The sequence below is a fragment of the Gymnoscopelus microlampas genome, assembly GCF_963454915.1.
Source record: "Gymnoscopelus microlampas genome assembly, chromosome: 16".
Classification (NCBI taxonomy): domain Eukaryota; kingdom Metazoa; phylum Chordata; class Actinopteri; order Myctophiformes; family Myctophidae; genus Gymnoscopelus; species Gymnoscopelus microlampas.
In genome coordinates, this window is record NC_139953.1 from 6084686 (window position 1) to 6100105 (window position 15420).

Sequence of the window (15420 nt, forward strand, 5' to 3'; positions counted from 1 at the left end):
TGCTTCCAGTTTATTTCATAGTACAGAGTTCCACAGCCATCTCCACAGCCTCACGGCCTGGAGTGGCACACACCCTCACAGTTACAATACATCCCATTTTATAGTAGTGGCCACGTTGAGAATAAGAGGAGGTACACTTGAAATGTTAAAGGACGACTTCACCGCTTTTCAACCTATCTTCATATAATAGGTCCTCACTAATACTCATGATAAAATGGTACAGTTTTTTTCTACTCGGTCTGTGTCTCAGAGGAGGGCTGTGGACTGTTCAGAGTCCCGTCTACCAGTGACATCATCAATGGGGAATCCAAGCTAATAGAAACTGCAGGCTTTCTATTCCTGGAAAGTTGCAATGCAATAAAAGAAGCCATTGTTCTCGTGTTAATAAAAATCTAAATAAAAAATGTGAAATCCTGTTGGAAAAAAAAACATGCCTAACGATGATGTCACTGGTATGTGGTACCATTTCATCATGAGTATTAGTGAGGACCAATTATATGAAGATAGGTTGAAAAGCGGTGAAGTCGTCCTTTAATGTCTGTATCTAGAGGTGATTGCATCAGTCTTTGATCAACTTGCTAATCGACAATTCGGGTGGCCCAGGAAGGAAGACATGGAGACAGTGTCTTGTGGCTTCGTTGTTCCCTGTGCTTTCCAGGCGAAACAAAGAGAATGTTAATTGTATCCCCCACCTATAGCCAGCCTCTCCAACAAATGCTCCTCTCCTATCTGAATAAACTCCTCTGTCTGTACTGGCCAAAGTAGACCTGTAATCCTATATTAATTCTAACATATGGCTTAAATGTGTATGTTATGTTATGAAATATACAACCGTAACTAAGTAACTAAAGTTTTCAAATAATTGTAGTGGAGTAAAAGTACAATATTTGCCTCTGAGTAAAAGTGAGTGGAGTAAAAGTAAAAGTATAGACAATTGGAAATACTCCAGTAAAGTAAAAGTGCCTCGAAATTGTACTTAAGTACAGTACTTGAGTAAATGTACTTGGTTACTTTACACCACTGCTAAAGGCTAGTTATAACTGTGGCCAATACAAAACACTTGAATATATCAACAAATATAGAACAGTAACAGCCAGTTAAAGGTGTGTGACCTTTCTCCAGCTTGACCCTCATTAGTCTCTCTCTCTCTCTCTCTCTCTCTCTCTCTCTCTCTCTCTCTCTCTCCCTCTCTCTCTCTCGTCTGTAATGATTCATGCTCAGGCTCATAATATCTGGTACCCTGGGGGAAAACCCTGTATGCTTGTTAGAGTATGCTTACACCACACACACACACACACACACACACACACACACACACACACACACACACACACACACACACACACACACACACACACACACACACACACACACACACACATTACCTCAGCTTGACATCACTGACAGAGAGGCAGAGAGAGAGAGAGAGAGAGAGAGAGAGAGAGAGGGAGAGAGAGAGAGAGAGAGAGAGAGAGAGAGAGAGATGCAGACGCTCCAGGAAATACTAAGATAAGAGTCAATAAAAGGTAGAGTAAAGGAGGGGGAGAAAGAGAGAGAAAGAATAAGATTGCACGATATTGACATTTCGGCCGATATCCCAAGCTTGAACTGTACATGGGCTATTTTCAGTGAAGAGATTCACTGTAGAGGGAGGGGGGGGGGGGGGTAGGAGGGGGCCTAGTATAGAGCCCAGGGGGACTTTGGTCAACTAAGTATATATAGGGTTTAAGTGGTTAAAGAGCTCATTGGGCCTTATACAGTGGGAATTCCCTCTTTCTTTGATGTTTTGCTCAAGGGGGTGTATAGTTATATGTCTAAGTCTGACCCTAGGGGCCAGCTTGAGAGTCGTAGGCTACATTGAGTCTAAAACGCATATGAATGCCCCCGCTGGTGTCAGAAAGAATATCCTCTCAGTGCACGCGGATGGGTTTTAGACTTGATTTTCTTACCTTAATAAACATTGTCATAAATATGATATGCTTCCAGTCGCTAGTTTAAAGTCTCCTTTCAACCGTCATGATATGCGTTTTGGTAAATTATCGTCCCATTTATTCTAAAATTGACGACAAAGTAGGTTGTGCTCTAGGAGGGGCGGGATGATTTGATTGACAAGCTACACAACCAAATAGCATTCATTCCTAGCCCTCACTCTTGATTGACAAGCTACCCAACCAATAGCATTCTTTAGGGATTGATTTCCGGTTCCTATAGGCTCTATTCACAGCAGCCATATTATGAAGACATTCACAGGTGTTACCAATGATACTAATGAAGGCTCTGTTCCATTCTGGTCAAACAGAGTCAGGGTGCTGATATTGTGCCTATCTACAGTTGGGGTCCAGGGACCCTCATGGGCTTCCAAATGGCCCCTTACAGATGTGGAACCAAATGGACCCTTACGGGTCCATTTGGTTCCATTTGTACACTCTCAGAGTTATGGGGGTCGTGGAAACCACTGTGCTACACTAAATGGAACAGAGCCTTCATTAGTATCATTGGTAACACCTGTGAAGGAAGTGATAATATGGCTGCTGTGCATAGAGCCTATTCCCGGTTGCTTATTAAAGATGGCGGATTTCAAATTCCTGAAAAATCGGCTTCATTTTCGTCTGTAGAAACCAATGGTGAGGGTTTGTCCATTCTTTTTTACAGTCTATGGTCTAACCCTGTAACCTTAACCCTAACCTTAACCTCACAAACACTATCATTTTGGGAGTCCTTCACATGAAGAAGTTTGAGAACCACTGTGTGCGTCCATTATGTAGATTTGCGTGTGGTTCGGGGTTATAGGGTTCTATTCTACTGATCATGCATTTATAAAGTAATGATCTTCTACCTATAAGATTAGCAGTGGTGGAAAGTAACTAAGTACATTTACTTAAGTACTGTACTTAGGTACAATTTTGAGGTATTTGTACTTTACTTGAGTATTTCCAATTTCCAATACTTTTACTTCTACTCCACTACATCTCAGAGGCATATATTGTACTTTTACTCCACTACAATTATTTGAAAACTTTAGTTACTAGTTACTTTTCAGATATACATTATTACATTATAAAACATATATTAACCACTTTAGCACTATTTTATACCTATAGGCTATTTGAAAATAGCAGATCTACAAGCTCACAACGCGTCGTGAAGCGACGCGTTGTGAGCTCTTAGATCTGCTATTTTCAAACATTTTAGTACTTTTACTTTTTGGTACTTTAAAGTAATACTAGGTAACTTTTTCAATAAAACTAAAGTTAAATTGTATATCTTTTGTGAGTGGCAAATGTTTCACAACACCCACTCCATGAATTTCACCCCCGAAAGCCTTTTATTTATATATTTTCTATTGAACGCTGTCAGGGGCGCCTTTCCCGCGAAAATGACGTCATCCGGCCGGAAAATGCACCGGTTTCCCGTTTGGCCAGGAACTACCGCGCCGGTTTCCTGTTTGGCCAGGAGCTACCGCGCTAATAACAAAAAGGAAACTCACGCTGTTTTTAAGAGATTGTATGATTTGAAGATCGAAAATCAACAGAAAAAGAAAACACAGCTCACGGTAACTAAAGCTCCACTGGCTAAGAGAAACGATCCACAGATCGCATGAAACAATTAAAAGAACGCTTTTTGAAACGCTTCCGGTGAAAACAAATGGAATTATGGGTAACAGAGGAATAAACGAACGGCCTGCAGTGACGGTAATGACCAGCAGAGGCTGCTAAAAATCGTTATTTGTGGACCTGCATTGTATAACTTTAAGTATATGTTGATGCCAATGCTTTTGTACTTTTACTCAAGTAAATTTCTAATTCCAGACTTTTACTTACTTGTAACGGAGTACTTCTACAATGCAGTATTGATACTTCTACTTAAGTCAAACATTTGAGTACGTTTTACACCACTGCGGTGGCCTAGTGGTTAGAGGGGCGGCCTTGATACCGGAAGGTCCCTAGTTCGATTCCCCAATTCATCACATCAATCATGAATCATCGCTGAATAGCCCTGCAGGGTCTGGCTGTAAATAAGTTCCGCACTTAGTCCAACACCCTGGGTAAACAACAAACTTTGCTTTGCTTTACTGAAAATGAGCGACACATTGTGCATCACTGAGAGAGACGGCTCAGTGTGGTAAGAGAGAGACCGCTAGACAGAGAGAGAGATAGAGTTAGAGTTAAGAGAGCAGCTTATCCACTGAGTAATGTTAATGCAGCAGCAGTCATTAGGCTAATGGACACTAAATGCATCTCTCTCTCTCTCTCTCTCTCTCTCTCTCTCTCTCTCTCTCTCTCTCTCTCTGCAGTACTCTGTACTAGTGGTTCTCAAGGTCGTAGATCTGATACTTTGGCTATTTTCAAATTTGAATACCGAAAAGTCACAGTTTTGGATGAGGCTACGCACTATTTATTATACTAATACATATTTCTACTAATACTTACTGGCTCAGTTATCACCAGACAGGACCGGTTATAGAGGATATGTTTCACTACAAAAACGCTGAGTAAATGCATTGAACTAAGCAACGGTTGCAATGATTTTCTTTAATTAACCAATTAACCCATTAAGACCTGAGGCGATTCTTTAAAAAAATCTAAATCATAACAGTTTTTGAAAAAAAATAAATACAAAGTTTTCAAGATTTTTCAAAAATAGCAGATCTACAAGCTCATAGCGCGGCACTCGGTGCCGCGCTATGAGCTTGTATATCTGCTATTTCTGAATAGCCAAAGACATCTAAAGTGACACAGATGCGTTCCAGGTATCAATGGTTTAAACCTCATGTGGTTGCTCAGGGCTCTATACGAGTGACTTAACGGTTTTCTGTTATTGTGCGGAAAGCTTTCGCTGAAAATAGCCGATCGACAGCATGCGACACGCGGATGCTGGAGTTTAAGTGGTTAAACAAAAGACACAATTTAAGGAATAGTTTTTTGAGTGGTGCCAACCACTCCTATATCTGACTCTGTCCGTGTGTCCGTCCGTATGTATGTATGTCCAATAAACAAACATCGATGACAACATCAATACGGGGCTCATCAAAGGCACCACTCTCTTCACACAGGGTGTGTTTTTTGAGAGACATGGAGGAACGGTTAAAAGGCAGTGGTGTAAAATAACTAAGTACATGTACTCAAGTACTGTACTTAAAGTAGGCCTATTCTTATTTATTTTTTTACTTTTTTTTTACTTTAACAGAGTATTTCCAATTTTTGTACATTTCAGAGGCAAATATTGTATTTTTACTCCACTACATCTATTTGAAAACATTAGTTACTAGTTACTTCGTAGATTTTAATCTAACCACTTCAGCCCCATACATAGATCTACAAGCTCACCGCTATTTTCAAAATATTCTTCATACATTTGAAAACTTGTGAAATGGGACATTCTCCATACTGAGTTCTGGTCCTTGTATATTTTGATGCCAACACTTGTGTACTTTTGCTCAAGTACATTCTTTTTTTTTTTCCCCTATAATTTTTATCCCTCGATTTTGTAACCCTTTTTTCACCCGGTGCCAATTTGCTAAGTGATCCTGGGCGCTACACTCCCCCCACCAGCCTAGGGGAGGCCAGGGCCGAGCTCATGCCTCCTTCAATGCATGAGAGCCAACTGACCTTCTTGTCACCTGACAGGGGGGAGTTTTTGCTCAAGTACATTCTGAATTTCACTCGTAACAGAGTATTTCTACATTGCGGTATTGATATTTTGGACTTGAAGTAAAACATGTAAGTACTTCTTCCATCACTGGTTAAAATGCAGTGCTGTTAAAAAAAAAACAGCAAACCCAAGCCAGAACTCTTGGTGTGTAGTCATGGACCAAAGAACTGAATTTCAATTTGCTCCACACGTCTCAGCAAAGATTTGAGAAAGCTCGTCCGTGCCTTCATCCTCAAGTACACTCAGACTACTGTACCGGTGTCTTCACAGATCTCACTGAAACATCCATCAGACAGCTAGCCTTTGATACAGAACGCTGCCGCTCCAGTCCTTACTGATGCCAAGAAAAGTGGACCGAATAACTCCAGTTCTAAAATCTTTACACCGACTCCCTTGTCTGTTCAAATAATTGATTTCAAAATACTACTGTTGGGTTTATGAAGCACTGAATGAATTAGGGCAGGGGGTCTTCAACGGGAGGTCCGAGACCCCTAGGGCATTGGTTCTCAAAGTGGGGTCCATGAGTTGATATAACGTCACAATCATTTTAATCCATATTTGATCCATATTTTATACTTTGGCTATTCAAAAATAGCAGATCTACAAGCTCATAGCGCGTCACCGAGTGCCGCGCAATGAGCTGGTAGATCTGCTATTTTTGAAAAATCTTGAAAATGTGTGCAAATCTTTAAATCTTTTTTTTTCTAAAGGTGAACCTTTTTAAAGGGACTACACCATGAATTTTAACTTGCTCTTCTTTTTTTGTGTGTTTTTGGTCTCCCCTACCTCTCTTCTATCCCCCAAAATACCCCAGTTTGAACACTCAGGCTTTCACAGCAAATCTGGGGTTTTCTGTAAATTGGTCTCAAAACAGGCCAAACTGATTTGGTCCCTGACGTGACGTCACGTCACGGAACAATTCCTCCCGTTTTTCAGTTCCAGCCAAAAAAAAAACGTTTTTTTTTTTTTTTTTTTTTTTTTTTATCACATGCATACAAACTGGCTCAATAGCACCCCGTGCCAAACAGGACAATGTGGTATTGCAAGTGAAAGTGCTTTATAAGCCAGAGAGAAGTTAGTTGGAATGAGTATATCTGAGGCTTGATTTAGGCTCAAACCTTTTGAAAAACGTTTGAGGGACATAAACAATATGCTATTAAATATTATTATTATTTTTAGCGGTGCCAACCGCTCTATACGTGGCTTTGACTCGGTGTCTGTGTGTCTGTGTGTCTGTGTGTCCACACACACACACACACACACACACACACACACACACACACACACACACACACACACACACACAGACTTGGAGATTGCCTATGCCATCTCTCCTCTCATTTGCCACACGTGCCACCGGTTATCAAAGAGGGGTCCAGGGACCCCCAGGGACGTCCGCCCGTATGAGCCCGGGATGAGCACGGGATTTTAAACAGCTATAACTCCAGTTTGCAGCATGCCACCAAGTCCAAATTAACAGCCATAACTCAAGTTCGCAGCATGCTACGGAGTACAAATTTTGGACATGGACTAAAACCACCAATAGGGACAAACTGTAATTACTTAAGCCCCGCCCCCTCTGTCTGCCCATTGGCTGGGCTTTAAACAGCCATTATTCCAGTTTGCAGCATGCTACCAAGTACAAATTTGGTAAGTGGACTCAGACCACCAATAGGGACGAACTGAAATGAGTTAAGCCCCGCCCCAAAGGCACCGCTTCCTTCACACAGGGTGTGATTTTTTAAATTCATGGTGTAGTCCCTTTAACACAAATCTTTGTTTCTGGGGCGTCTCTGGCACAACACGTTTTCAGGTGGGGTTCCGCAGCCAAATACATATCAATTTGGGGGTCCTTGACATGAAAACAGTTTGTAGAACCACTACCCTATAGGGGGTCCTCCGACTCTGAAATCAATCGTGGCGACTGCAAACTTGTAATCCATGCATATACTCAAGACGAGCGCAGTATTGGAAAGTAACTAAAGTAATATGTAACTTAAAGTAATATATTACTTTTTTTCCAGTAACTAGTAAAGTAACTAATTACTTTTGGCAGGGAGTAATAAGTAAAGTAACTATATTACTTTTTAAACAAGTAATATATTACTATGTTTTAGTAACTTTTCCAACACTGGACGAGCGTATATACTTACAGCCAGCAGTATCTGCAGGGAGGAGTGGGCCACCTCGATGAACTGGTAGTCCATCAGACATCCGGCTATAGAGATGTATCTGTGGTCCTCCGGTGCCCAGGACGGTGGAGGGGAGATGGGGGTCACCCTGCACCCGGGGCCGTTCTCCATCCACCAGGACCGGTGCATGGACAGGTTGAACGTCAGGACCAGGTCCGAGTCCTGGGCAGAGACGGGAGACACAAACACGCACAAATACAGGTTTGTTAGTGAGGACATCAACATTTCAAGTGATTTTTTTGCAGAGACATACTGGTGTGCCCTGAGACAACGCCAGCTGTGCCAAAGGACTTCACGACAATCACGCATAATAACAGTATGGCAATACAAGAGACAAAAAGATATGAATGCCTCTTTGTGTTTTGCCCTATAATATCCCTAACCATAACCCTACTATGCCTAAACCTAACCTCAAACCCACGCCCATCCCAGGGCAAAATCCTCACTAAAAGAGGGGAGACTCATGTCATTCATGGGCGAAAGTTTAAAAAAACCCGAAAATGAGTACTAGGCCTACTTTTAAAAATCGTGACTTTAGTTTGAAAAAAAAATTAGCGAATAATGTCTTTATGTTATTTTGTATTTTCATGTAGCACTGTAGCCGCTAGCAGTATCTGCTGCTGCAATGCTAATGCAACGGCTAGGGATGCTTCAGCCCCATCCATCAATTATGGTGGTCAACTGGCTCTAAATAATGCACATTTTAATGACTCCATTTAGCCACAGGAGGCATAGATCACCCCACAATGGGAGCACACACGCACGCACAAACACACGCGCGCGCGCGCGCACGCACAAACACACAGGCGCACGCACAAACACACAGGCGCACGCACAAACACACAGGCGTGCGCGCAGCACACACGCACACGCACACGCACACGCACACACGCACACGCACACGCACACGCACACGCACACGCACACACACACACACACACACACGCACACGCGCACGCACGCACACAATGCCCCACGGCTTTGCTATTAGTTGAATGAAAAGTGTTGCACTTTAACATTTTTAACAAGGATATTAAGGCGACGCACTGTAGCATGAATGACACTCAACTGGAAAAACATGTTCAATTTCACTAGGAAGCTCTCCATCACTACTCTGTCTCTCTCTTTCATTGTCTGTCTCTCTCTCTCACTGTCTGTCTGTCTATCTGTCTGTATGTCTCTCTCTCTGTCTGTCTGTCTGCTATTTTTGAAAAATCTTGAAAAAAACTTTTTTAGATTTTTTTTCAAAAAGCTATTTGGATTTAGAAAACAAAATGAAGAATCGGCTCAGGTCTTAAAGGGTTAAATCACATCCGTGCCACACTATCAGCGAGTAGGTCGGCTGCCACGTCGAAGTTGTACGATGAAGTATAAATTAGGCTTCCGATTCTTCTCCTCCTTTGTCTCTCTCTCTCTCTCTCTCTCTCTCTCTCTCTCTCTCTCTTAGTGAGTAAGCGGTTCATTAAGAGACATCTGATTAATTAATATAATCTCCTCCTGTTGCTTATTAATAAGAAGTGCAATCTGTCTCTCTCTCTTTCATCGTGTCTCCGTCTCATTATGTGTCTCTCTCTCTCTCTCTCTCTCTCTCTCTCTCTCTCTCTCTCTCTCTCTCTCTCTGACCACCTCTTCATCTACTCCATTTCCATCACTCATCTTGCTCATTTCTTCCTCTCTCTCCATCTCTCTCTCCCCTACTAAAAAACTTCCTTTGTGCTAATTTCACTCGATGTCAGCCTTCTGCTCCCCTTACCCTTCGCTCCCTCTCTCCCTCTCTCCCTCTCTCCCTCTCTCCCTCTCTCCCTCCCTGTCTGTCTGTCTGTCTGTCTGTCTGTCTGTCTGTCTGTCTGTCTGTCTGTCTGTCTCTCTCTCTCTGTGTCTGTTTCTCTCTCAGGGTGCATGAGTTTAGAGACAGTAATTAGTGTACTACAGCCTCTTTCATTGTTTTTATAATGAACTTTTCAGCACACAGTCACACGCACTCGAACACACATGCACACACGCACGCACTCGAACAGACATACACACTCACACACACACACACACACACACACACACACACACACACACACACACACACACACACACACACACACACACACACACACACACACACACACACACACACAGGATGAGACACAGGATGAGGGAGAGAGAGGGAGCGAGGGAGGGAGTGTCACTCGTTCTCCTTTACTGACTCTGCACCTGCTCCTTGCGCATTAGGGGATGGACAGACACGCACACGCACATGCACACGCACACGCACACACACACACTCACACTCACACTCACACTCACACTCACACACACACACACACACACACACACACACACACAGGCAAATTCTATATTGATTGGCAATTCATAGAAAATTGACAGTGAAATATAAGTGTAACGCTTTAGTCATTGAGCTTATTACGAATACAGTACAGTTAACCCATTGAGACCTGAAGCCGATTCTACATGTCTCCTAAATCTCAACAGTATTCTGAAAAACCTATGTTTCTATATCAGTGGTGCTCAATCTTTTTCATGTCAAGGAGCCCCAAAATTATATGTATTTGGCCGCGGACCCCCATCAAAATATGTTGTTCCAGCGACCCCCCAGAAGCAAATATTAAAAAATATATATATTCAGAAGATTTGCACACATTTTCACGATTTTTCAAAAACAGCAGATCTACAAGATCTACTTTTTCCTTGTGTGACCCTCAACACAAGATTTAAGAATTCCAGGCCTAAAATAACACAGTTTCAAATTAGCTTGATTAGAGAAAGAAAACGAAAAAAAAAACAACGAATTCATTGTGCTTCGCGCGCGGGCACAATGCCCCTGGCCCTCGGCTTGGTACCCGAGAAAAGATAATTTGGCCCTTGGGGAAAAGTAATTGGGGAACCCTGGCCTACAGGAACACTGTCGGGTGGAAACGTCATACGTCCAAAACTGTCACTTTTCAGGATTCAAATTCAAAAGATTCAGAAGCGGCGCGTTTCGAGCTTGTCGACCTGCTACTTTTGAATCTTTTGTGTGACGCTGTAGTATGATTAACCCATTGAGACCTGAAGCTGATTCTACACGTCTCCTAAATCTCAACAGTTTTCTGAAAAACGTAATGTTTCTATATCAGTGGTGCTCAATCTTTTTCATGTCAAGGACCCCCAAAATGATATGTATTTGGCCGCGGACCCCCATCAAAATATTTTGTTCCAGGGACCCCCCAGAAGCACAGATTTGAGTTAAAAATGTTCGCTTTAAAAATATATATATATTCAAAGATTTGCACACATTTTCACGATTTTTCAAAAATAGCAGATCTACAAGCTCGTAGCGCGGCACTCGGTGCCGCGCTATGAGCTTGTATATCTGCTATTTTTGAATAGCCCAAAGTGTAAAATAATGCTTTTTAGCTCAAATCAAAAAATGACACAGTTCCAGGTCTCAATGGGTTAAGTGGGGTGTTCATTTACAACAAAAAAAACACCAGAAGTTAGAATATGGATAATGTCCATATTCTAACTTCTGGTGTTTTTTGTTGTTGTAAATGAACACCCCATATATTATAGGAGGTTTCTGACCGACAGCAACGATATCCTAAACACGCAGGAAATGGACGAGGGAGTGTTCATTAGCAGCGAAGCCGCCCGGCACACATACTGGCATGCTCGCCCACGCTACGCTATATATCACGGGGTGCCTGGACTGGCCTCGGCAGAACAGGGATCTGAAGGTCCCCGGAGGGCACTACTGGCCTGGACAGCCTTGTACGGGGGATGAGGAGGGTGTGGAAATCTGAGATGGGTGTAAGAGCCATAACGAGCTTAGGTCATGATGACCTGATTTTGCATTGATCTTAATTGTGCCAAGTTATTGCAGCTGTGTGTAATGCCTTAATGATTATGTGCAGCAGTGTACTGTTGATTGAATGTTTGTGATTGGTGCTCTTTTGTTTGATCATTAGTTTTTTGCTGTGCTGTTTGAGTTGTGTCAGAAGAAGCTAAAGTTGAAGCTGAGAGCACACATTGTTTTTACCACTACACCACTACAAGAACCACTTGCTGTATGCCTTATATTTTTTTGCTTTAATACCAGTAAAGTCTCTAAAAACGGATACAAAGTGCGTCGTGCGTCAAATTACTATGTGCTCACCTTTTTTTATAAAGATATACTTTGAAGGAAATATACGACTCTACATTTAGTAAAAACAATTGCTCATTGGATTGACTGGAAGATTAAAGGAGATCATTATTCTAGGAAATCTACCAGACAATTGTTGGGAGATGACCTCAAGAGGCGGCTGGTCGTGGCCACGATGGAATCAGCGCAGAGCCGTGCGCGGGCCGAGACGCGGACGCTCACAGCGCGGCAGCAGGGGGAGAAAAGAAAGGGCCCTGGATAGCGTCGACACAAGAATGCTACCAAAGGCACTTGACGTCACATATAGGGCCAGTGTTGTGTTGTTGGCACATTTTTATTCAGTTTCAGTCATAGTCTTTTGAATACAATTCCATTTAGTTTTAGTCATATTTTAATGTTTTGATTTTTGTCTAGTTTTAGTCGACTACATATCATAATATTATAGTCGACTAAGTCTGCAGTTGATTTAGTCGACTAAAACGTGTTTTGGCGGTGCCTTGATGGCGTCGTAATGGCTGATTTTACACTTGGTTGCATGCTGAAAATAGCCGATCTACAAGCCCATTGTGGGCTTGTAGATCTGCCATTTTCAGAGCGCAACCAAACATAAAACGACTCGTCTTTTAGTTCTACTGGATCTCTTCTCCTCTCGTACCTCACTAACATTTTAGTCTAGTTTTTATTTGTTGACGAAATTGTCAATATGTTTAGTCATAGTATTGGTCATCATAGGTTGGTTTCTATTTAGTTTTCGTCAGTGTAAAAAGGTAGTCGACGAACATTTTTCGTCATGGTTTTAGTCGACGAGATCAACACTGCATGGGGCGGACCACGTCAGAAACGTGGGCCTCTATACGGAGGCCTCTCGCGGATCAATAGGGTTTTATGGAAGACGCGTCTTAAAGAGGTGGTGCCATGGTTTTGCACTTTTTCTGTTTTTCACGTGTCTATGAGGTTGATAGAACTTCATTAAGCCCCCTGGTGGTGTTTTTATGGTGTTTTATGTCTTCTCTGACTATTTTGAGTTTCTACCTGGAGGCTGAAACCTTGAGGGTCAAACGTGCCAATAGAAAAACAGCGCTTTAGTGACATAGTAAAAACATACCCTCCCCCTCATTATCATAACACAACAGGTGTGGGCATGAGGAGGAGGAGGGACTAGGACAGGTGGGTTGTGCTAAGGTGGTGGAGGAGGTGCTAAGGTGAGAACCAGGTATACTTAATGAACTGGAGGCGTGTCCACATAAAAACATAATTTTAACAATTTCTGTACACTTTTTTGAAAAAATCTTCTTCCTGGTATAACCATAATACCTGATGATTATGTTTTAGGGGGGGAAACATCACTTAAAATCACGGCACCCCGTCTTTAACATTTGTAGAGCGACGTGTTGTGAGCTTGTAGATCTGCTATTTCCGTTGCGCAACATGCTTCCATAGAAGACATGCAGACTTCTATGGAATCCAAATGAAACTAGAAAAAGTGCTCCTCGGAGCACAGGTGTCCGCCAGGTCAGGTAAATTATTGTGGCCTCCTGGTGGGGCTATAATAGGCCAGTATGAAAAGGGTGGCATTTCTTCCTCGGCCTAGTAGGAATGTGCGTGCAAATTTTCACGGAAATCGCACGCCGCGTTCATGATTTGAGACATTTTGTTCAAAACGGACCAATCCTGCAAACTTTGGAAGTCAACCTTAGCCAATCATGATGGAATATGAAATATCGGACAGATGCGTCTTGATCACATGACTATAGAGATACTGTGTACCGATTTGCGTGATGTTTGGATAAAATCTGAAGGATTAGTATCCAAAAATGTATGTGACATAAGTCGGCCTCCTGGTGGCGCTGTAAAAAGCAGATGTAAAAAATGCAGTGCAGATGTTTTTCCTTGGCCTCTAGGGAGTAGGCGTGCAAATGTTCACGCAGATCGGTGCAGTTATAGTTAAAAATGCAAATCAGCCTGTTATAGCGCCACCATGAGGCTGATGTGAAAAGTTTTAAGTGCCATTTCTTCCTCGGCCTAGTGGGAATGTGCGTGTGCAATTTCATGGAAATGGCAAGCTGCGTTCATGATTTGAGGCAGTTTGTTCAAAACGGACCAATCCTGCAAACTTTGGATGGCAACCTTAGCCAATGAGGATGGAATATGGGAAATCGGACAGATCAGGTTGATCACATGACTATAGAGATACTGTGTACCGATTTGCATGAGGTTTGGTTTAAAACTGTACTGCCCTGCCAAGGTAAAGAGCAGTAACTACGTTTTTGGACACGCCGACTTATTTGTGTATCCCAAAGGTCAAATTAGCCTTTGTGATTTTGGGGGATTAACAATTACCTCAAGAACAGATGCAAAATTAGTGTAATATCACTTATATGCCGATATCTCATTTGGCTGACCAGTTGAATCACTTTTAAACCCATTTTTCAGTGATTTTTTTTTTTCGTAGTTACTGCTCTTTACCTTGGCAGGGCAGTACAAACTCTTGTTTTATTTTTGTATTGTTTTATTGGATCTTGTTTAGTCGATACACTTATTTGTTTTAGCTCGTGCTCATTTGATTTTGCCATTTTTGTCTCATCTGTTTAAGAAAGTAGGTAGCTGATATATTGCACTTTTACCTTAGCGCTAGGTATACTCTTGGTTGCTTGTTTTAGCAGGAAATGTACTTCTGGTGATTAGTAGTTTTCGTTCCCTACCTATGTTGAATACACTTATTGTAAGTCGCTTTGGATAAAAGCGTCTGCTAAATGACTGTAATGTAATGTAATGTAATGGGAACAAATGACAAATCGGCCTCCTGGTGGCACTATAACAGGCCCATGTGAAAAATTTGAGGCAGAGGTTCTGAATTGGCATCCAGGGAGTGTGTGTGCACAGTTTCGCAGCAACCGGGCCAACGGTGCCGGAGATTTGGTGGTAACACACGGACAGGACGGACACACACACACACACACACACGGACGCACGGACGGACGGACGGACGGAGGGTAAAACATACTCTCTCGCCATGCCTTTCGGCCTGGCGGAGACAATGAAATCGGCCGTGCCGACCGATCCATGTGGATGCCAGGTTGAATCGAGAACACTGATTGATTGATTAACAAATCATGATGAACGGACGTAATGGAAGATTACGGTGACAGCGGTTTATAGGATGAAGTTATACATGATTTCGGACACTGCAAAAAAAAAAAGAAGAGAAAAAAGGTCAGCCAAAGGTCACCCAGCCTGTCCCGGTAACCATGGCAACAGCCAACCTGCAGAGCGAGCGACTGTGGGAACACAACACAAAACTAACGCACACGCACACGCACACGCACACACACACACACACACACACACACACACACACACACACACACACACACACACACAATTATTTTAATCCTAATATATCCTAATATTTAAAAAATATATATACAGTATATATGAAAG

General features: G+C 42.4%; 1 protein-coding gene across 3 annotated transcripts in view; it reads right to left on the reverse strand.

Moving 5' to 3' along the window:
- Positions 1–15420, reverse strand: part of nkain2 (sodium/potassium transporting ATPase interacting 2) — a gene marked incomplete at its 3' end in the record, with an annotated part of 188834 nt that overhangs the window by 21653 nt on the left and 151761 nt on the right. Inside the window, exon 4 of one of the 3 annotated variants that reach the window (XM_084081625.1) lies at positions 7806–8006. The exons of the other annotated variants lie outside the window; for them this stretch is intronic. Within the exon in view, the coding sequence (XP_083937751.1) occupies positions 7806–8006 (201 nt within the window). The remainder of the gene's footprint in view (positions 1–7805; positions 8007–15420) is intronic. 3 annotated transcript variants of the gene reach the window in all.